The following is a 5,803-nucleotide window of genomic DNA, read 5'->3' on the forward strand; positions in this document are numbered from 1 at the left end:
GAGAGAGCGAGCGGACTGGGGCAAGATGAAGCGAAAAATGGGGGGAGGGCCAGCCCACAGGCACGAAAGCGGGCGCAGAAAGCAGGATGGAGGTGCCGCTGAGGGCGTGGCGAATAAGACGTCGTGAGGAAAGGGGCGGAGTGGTGCAGAAGCAGAAAATAGAAGAAAGCGGACCGGGTGACGGCGCGGGAGGAGGGCAAGGAGACCTGGCCACGGAGGGCCGGGCGCTGAAAGCAACAGGCGGGTGCAGCGACAGTACGGACGCAACAGGTAAGGGCACGGACAGGCGCGGGTAGCGACGAACGAGACGGTGGTGTCAAGAGGGAGAGTGGGCAGGAACGCGGGGCCGGCGCAACCGACGAACCGGAGGGGCCGAGGGGCCCAGGGGCGGGCAAGTGGGCGGGAAGACGAGCCGGGGCGCGGGGGGAAGAGGGGGGGGGCGGGGGGAAACGGCAAAGGGGAGGAGCAAGAGAGGGAACAAGAGCGGCGAGAGGCAGACCGGAGCGAGAGCGGGGGCGGGGGGGGGCGGGAAGGAAAGGGGGGCGAGACGGGGGAAAAGGGGAACGAGGCGGAACAAACGGGGCCCGGGGGAGGGCCCAGAGCGAAGGGGCGGGGGAGCCCGCCAGCCAGGAGGAGAGGGAGGAGAAAAGGGAGCAGACGGACCGGGAGGGGGGCCAGGAAAACCGCCAGCCAGGGGGACGGGGGCAAGAGGGGCGGGAAGAGGGGGGCAGGCAGCAGGGGGGGCCCAACGACCGAGCAAAGGCCACAGGCGGGGACAGGGGCAGAGGGCCGACGGCGAAGGGACGGACAAGAGGAGGGAAACCAGAAAGGGGGGGGCAAGAGCAGAAAGAGGGACCGCAGGCACGGGCGGAGACGGGGGGACAAGGCGAGGGCCAAACGGGGGAGAAGGGGCAGCCAGGGGGCAAGGAGAGGGCGGGCAGCGGCGGGGGGCGGGGCAACGAAAGCACCACCGCGGGCGGCAGCAAGCAGGCGGCGAGCCAGGGGAAAAAGGCCGGCAGAAAAGGAGGAAGGAGGAAGGGAGCACGAAGGGGAGGGGGGGGCAGCGGGCACAGAGGGGCGGGAAACGCGCCCAAGAGGCAGACAAGGACGCGCCAGGGGGGGGCCGGAGACCACAGAGGCCGGGCGAAGGGGGGCCGCCCGGGAAGCGGGGAAAGAGGGGCAAGGAACAGGGGCGGCAAGGGAGGCCAGGGGGGGAGGCGCCCAGGAAGGGAGAGAAGAGAGCCAAGCCGGCGCGGAAGCGGGCAAAGAAAAGGGGAAGGCGCGCAACGGGAGGGGGCGGCAGGAACCCCGGGGGGGGCAGACGGGAACACACCACAGGGAAGGCCGGAAGGGGGGGGAGGAGCGGCACCGGCAAGGCCAGGAAAAGAAGGCAAAAGAGGAAGGAAGCCAGAGGGAGGCAAAGGGGACAGGAGCAGCCAGAGCAGGGAAAAGGGAGGCAGAAAGGGGGCGGAGCGAAAGGGGGAGCGCCAAGCGCGGGGAAAGGGCGAGGGGGAGCCAGGGGGGCCGCGGCGAAAGCAGAAGGGGGAGAAGCGGGAGCCAGAGCACGAAACGCCAAGGGGCGCAAAGCGGGGGGCCGCCACCGGCGGAGCAGGGCGGGCAAGGGCGGAGAGGACGGCAAGAGGGCGGGAGGAGCAGAGCGAGGGAGAGGCAGAAACAAAAAGAAAAGAGAGGGCAGCAAGGAGGGAAAAGGAACGAAAGAAAAGAAGGGGGGGAAGGGGGGGGGACAAAGGAAAACAAAGAAACAAAGAACAAAAGAAAGAAGAAAGAAACAAACACAAAAGAAGCGAGAAAAGCGCCCCGGCAACGGCGCCAAAAGGGGGGAGCGGGCGGAGGCGCCCAAAGGAAAACCGGACAAACGGAGGAGCGGGAGGAAGGAGCGAGCCCACGAGGAGGAACGAGGGGAACGGGGGGGCGCAAAGGAAAGGAAGGGGGGGGGGGAAGAGAGCGAGAAGAAAGAGAAAGAAAAGAGAAGGAAAGAAACAAGAAAGGGAAGGAACGAAGAAAGCAAGGAAAAGAAGAGAGCGAAAACACGGAGAAGAAGAAACCGGGGGGAGGAAAGAGCCACCACCGGAAGGCAACACGGAGCAGGGAGGAAGAAAGGAAGGAAGAGGCAAGGGAAGAGGGGGCGGGAAAGGAGGGCAGGGCGGGGGCCCGGAGGGGGAGGGAAAGAAAGCACAAGCGGGGGAAGGACCCCGAACGACGAAAGAAGCCGAAGACAAGCGCGAGAGAGGGAAGGGAAGAGCAGCAAGAGGAACGAGGAAAACCGACAAACGAAAGAACACAAGCACAAGCGGGGGCAGGGAAGGGAGGAAAAGAGGCGACCCGAGACCAAGGAGCACGAAGCCGGCAAGAAGGAACCGCAGGGGCGACGGAAGAGGAGAAGAAGGGGGAGCACAACAGGAGCGAAGAGAGCAAAGAAGGAGAGCAAAGAAAGAACGAGGAGGCCGCCCGAGCAAGGAAAGGAGACAACGAGGCAAAGAACGGAGAAGAAGAGGGAAGACGCAAAGGCAGAAAAAAGAGAGAAGAAAAAGAAAGAAAGAACCGGACAGCGGAAGGAACGCCGGGGCGGCAAGGCACGAAACCAAACAAGAAAGGAGCGGCGAAGGGAGCAGGGAGAACAACCGGAAAGAAGAGGCGAGAGGGAAGAAGGAACAGGGGACAAGAGAAAGCGGCGGCGAGGAGATGAGGCGCAAAGAGAAGGCGACCAGGCAAGGCAGGCCGAGGGGGGCGGCCGGACGAAGGGAGGCGGGCGCAGGGCGGGCCGCAAGGGCGCACCAAGGGGGACGAACGCCGCGGGGGCACACGCCAGGGACAAAGCAAAGAAAAGAGAAGGGGCAAGAGGGGGGCAGGCGAAGAAAGGAGGGAGGGGAAGAAACGAGACAAAAGAAGAAAGAGAAAGACGAAAAAGAGAGAGAACGCAGAGGAGAGGGAAAACGGGAAACGAGGACAGAAGAAAGAAAGAGAAAGAGAGAGAGAGAGAGGAAGAGAGAGAGAGAGAGAGAGAGATAGAGAAGAGAGAGGAGAGAGGACGGAAGAGAGAGGGATAGAGGAGAGAGGAAAGGCGAAAAGGAATGAAGGAAGAGAGAAGAGGAAGAAGGAAGGCCAAAAGGAGGAGAAAGAGGGACCGAAAAGAGGAGGGGAAAAGAGGCCGAGCAAAGGCCCCCCACACGAAAACAGGGGCGGGGCCCCAAGCAAAAAGAGGAGGGGCGAAGGAAAGGAAAAGGAAAGGCGCCAAAACGCAGAACAGAGCAGGAACAACAAGCGGAAGCACCCGGCAAGGAAGAAGGGAGCACCCGGGGGAAAAGGGAGAGAACGAAAGAAGGAAGCCCGCACAGGAAGAGCACGCAGCACGCAAGGGGGGGAGGGGGAGAAAGGGCACGCAAGGGCAGGCCGAGAAAAGGGCGCGACCAGAGGCGGGCAGAGCGGCGCAAGCACCACGACAAGAGGCAGGCAGGACACAAAGCAGAAGGACGGGCACAGGGGGGAAGGGGCGAGGGGGAAGGGAGGGAAGAGGGAGGAAAGGAGCGGAAAGCAAAAGCGGCAAACGAGAGGAGCAAAAGAAAGACAAGAAGCCAACACCCGCAAGGGCAGCAAAACAGGCCGAGGAGGCGCAACAGACGAGCAGGCGCAAAAGAAGAGGCGGCCGCAGGAGGACCAGAAGGCCCCGGACGGCAGGGAGGGAGAAGGAACGGCAACGCAAAAGCAAGGGCGGAGGCGGGCGCAGGGGCGCAGAAAGGGCAGCAAGAGGGGCGGGGGCAAACAGAGAGGCGCCAGGGGCCAGGGCAGGGGGGCAAGGGGCAGACGGGGGGGGGGGGGGGAAGCAGGAACGGCCGGCAGGGGGCGGGGCAGAGAAGACCAACGACAAAGGGGCAACGAAGAGACAACCCACCGCACGCGCAAGCAGAGGAACAAAGAAGGGAGCGCCCCCACACGGAGCCGGCCACAACCGCACGGAGAGGACAAAAAGAAGCCAAAAGGGGCGCCACGAGGGAGGCAGCGGGGGGAAGGCAGGAGGGGAGAGAGAAAAGGCGGGGAAGGGGGGCAAAAGAAAGAAAAGAAGGGCCAGAAAGCGCAAAGGGGGGAACAAAGGGAAAGAAAGCAGAGGACAAACCGGGGAGGGGGCGAGGGAGGCGCAAAGAGCAAAGAAGGGCCGGAAGCACACGGGAAGCAGGCAGGGGCGAAGGAGCGGGAAAAGAGAAGCAAGGCAAGGGCGAGAGAAACAAAAGGAGGGAAGAAAGCACACAAGAGAAAGAAAAGAAGACCGAAGGGGCAGGCAAGGGCGCAAAACACGCACAGGGGGAGGGCGGACGGAAGAGAGCCACGACAGAGCAAACAGGAAAGGCGAACAAACGAAGCACAACGGGCCAAACGAGGGAGGCAAGCAGGGGAGGAAGGCAAGAAAGGAAAAAGAGAAGAAGGGGGCAAAAGAAGACGGAGGGGCAGAAAAGACGAGGAAAAGAGGGGGAAAAGGAAAGAAGAAAACAGAAGAAGAAGGGGGACAGAAGCAAACAAAGAAGAAAACGAAAGCCCGCCCCCACACGGAGGACCAACAGGGGCCCCAAGGGGGAAGAAAAAAGGCACAGAAAAAGGAAAGGAAGAAGAAGAGGAAGAAAAGAAAAAGAAGGGAACAAACACACCGGAGGGGGCCGCCCAAGCAGCGCCGGGGGGAGCGGCGGGGGCGCGACGGAGGAGAGGGCGGGAAAGGCCAGCGGCGGGGGGAGGACCGGCGAGGAGGAGAGGAGGCAAAGAAACAGCCCCGGCAGGCAGAGGAGGACGCAAAGAGGAGGAGGAGGGGCTGGGGGCAGGAGAAGCCAAGGGCAGCAAAGGGAACAAAGCGGCAAAGAAGCAACAAAAAGGGCAAAAGGAGCAGCACGAGGAGAGGGCAGGGGAGCAGAAAGAGGAAAAGCGCACAAGGGACCAGGAGACGCCAGAGGAAGCAGACCACGAGGAAGAGCAAGGGGGGGGGGCAGGGGGAAGAAGGGCCGGCCGAACAAAAGAGGAGAAAGGGGAGGAGGAGGGCCAGAGCAAGCACAGAAAAAGCAGCAGGAAAAACCAAGGGAGGAACGGCAACAAGCAAAGCCGCAAGCACACCCCGAGGAGAGGGAGGAGAGCAGCAGCCAAGGAAGGACGAGACGAGAGGGAGGCAGGGGGCCAAGAGGAAAGAAGCAGAAACAGAAGAGGCAGGACAGGAAGAGAAGCGCCGAAAGCGAACAGAGCAGGGCAAGGGCACCCCACGGAGCAGGCACGGAAGAGGAAACAGACCGGGGGCGGGGCCACGGGGCAGGAAGAGGGCGGGACGAGCCAGAGAGACAGGCGCGGGCACGGGCACGGCCGCAAGCGCGGAGGGGGGGCGGGGGCAAAGGGCAGAACGCGGGGAGAAAAGGGGCAGAGCGAGGGACGGGGGCAGAGAAGCGAAAAGGGGGGAGGGCCAGCACAGGCACGAAAGGGCGCAGACAGAGCAGGAGGGAGGGGCCGCGGAGGGGGGCGAAAAGAGCGGGAGGAAAGGGGGGGACGGGGGCAGAAGCAGAAAAAGAAGAAAGCGACCGGGGACGGCGCGGGAGGGGCAAGGGGACCGGCACGGAGGGCCGGGGCGAAAGCAACAGGCGGGGCCAGCGACAGACGGCGCACAGGAAGGGCACGGACAGGCGCGGGAGGAGGAACAACGGGGGAGAGGGGAGGGGGCCAGAACGCGGGGCGGCCAACCGACGAACCGGAGGGGCGAGGGGCCCAGGGGGCGGGCCAAGGGGGAAGACGAGCCGGGGGGCGGGAAGACGAGCCGGGG

The 5,803-nt window shown here is 63.8% G+C and overlaps 1 protein-coding gene across 1 annotated transcript; it reads left to right on the forward strand.

Moving 5' to 3' along the window:
• Positions 1 to 3,092: 3,092 nt before the first annotated feature.
• On the forward strand, positions 3,093 to 5,241 carry LOC109169312 (cylicin-2-like; the record flags this gene model as incomplete). Its single annotated transcript, XM_019318180.1, has 1 exon — positions 3,093 to 5,241. A coding segment is annotated over exon 1 (2,149 nt), but the record flags the coding sequence as incomplete, so codon positions are not given.
• Between the last annotated feature and the right edge of the window lie 562 nt (positions 5,242 to 5,803).

The sequence above is a fragment of the Ipomoea nil genome, unplaced genomic scaffold (assembly GCF_001879475.1).
Source record: "Ipomoea nil cultivar Tokyo-kokei standard unplaced genomic scaffold, Asagao_1.1 scaffold3291, whole genome shotgun sequence".
NCBI classification, from domain to species: Eukaryota; Viridiplantae; Streptophyta; class Magnoliopsida; order Solanales; family Convolvulaceae; genus Ipomoea; species Ipomoea nil.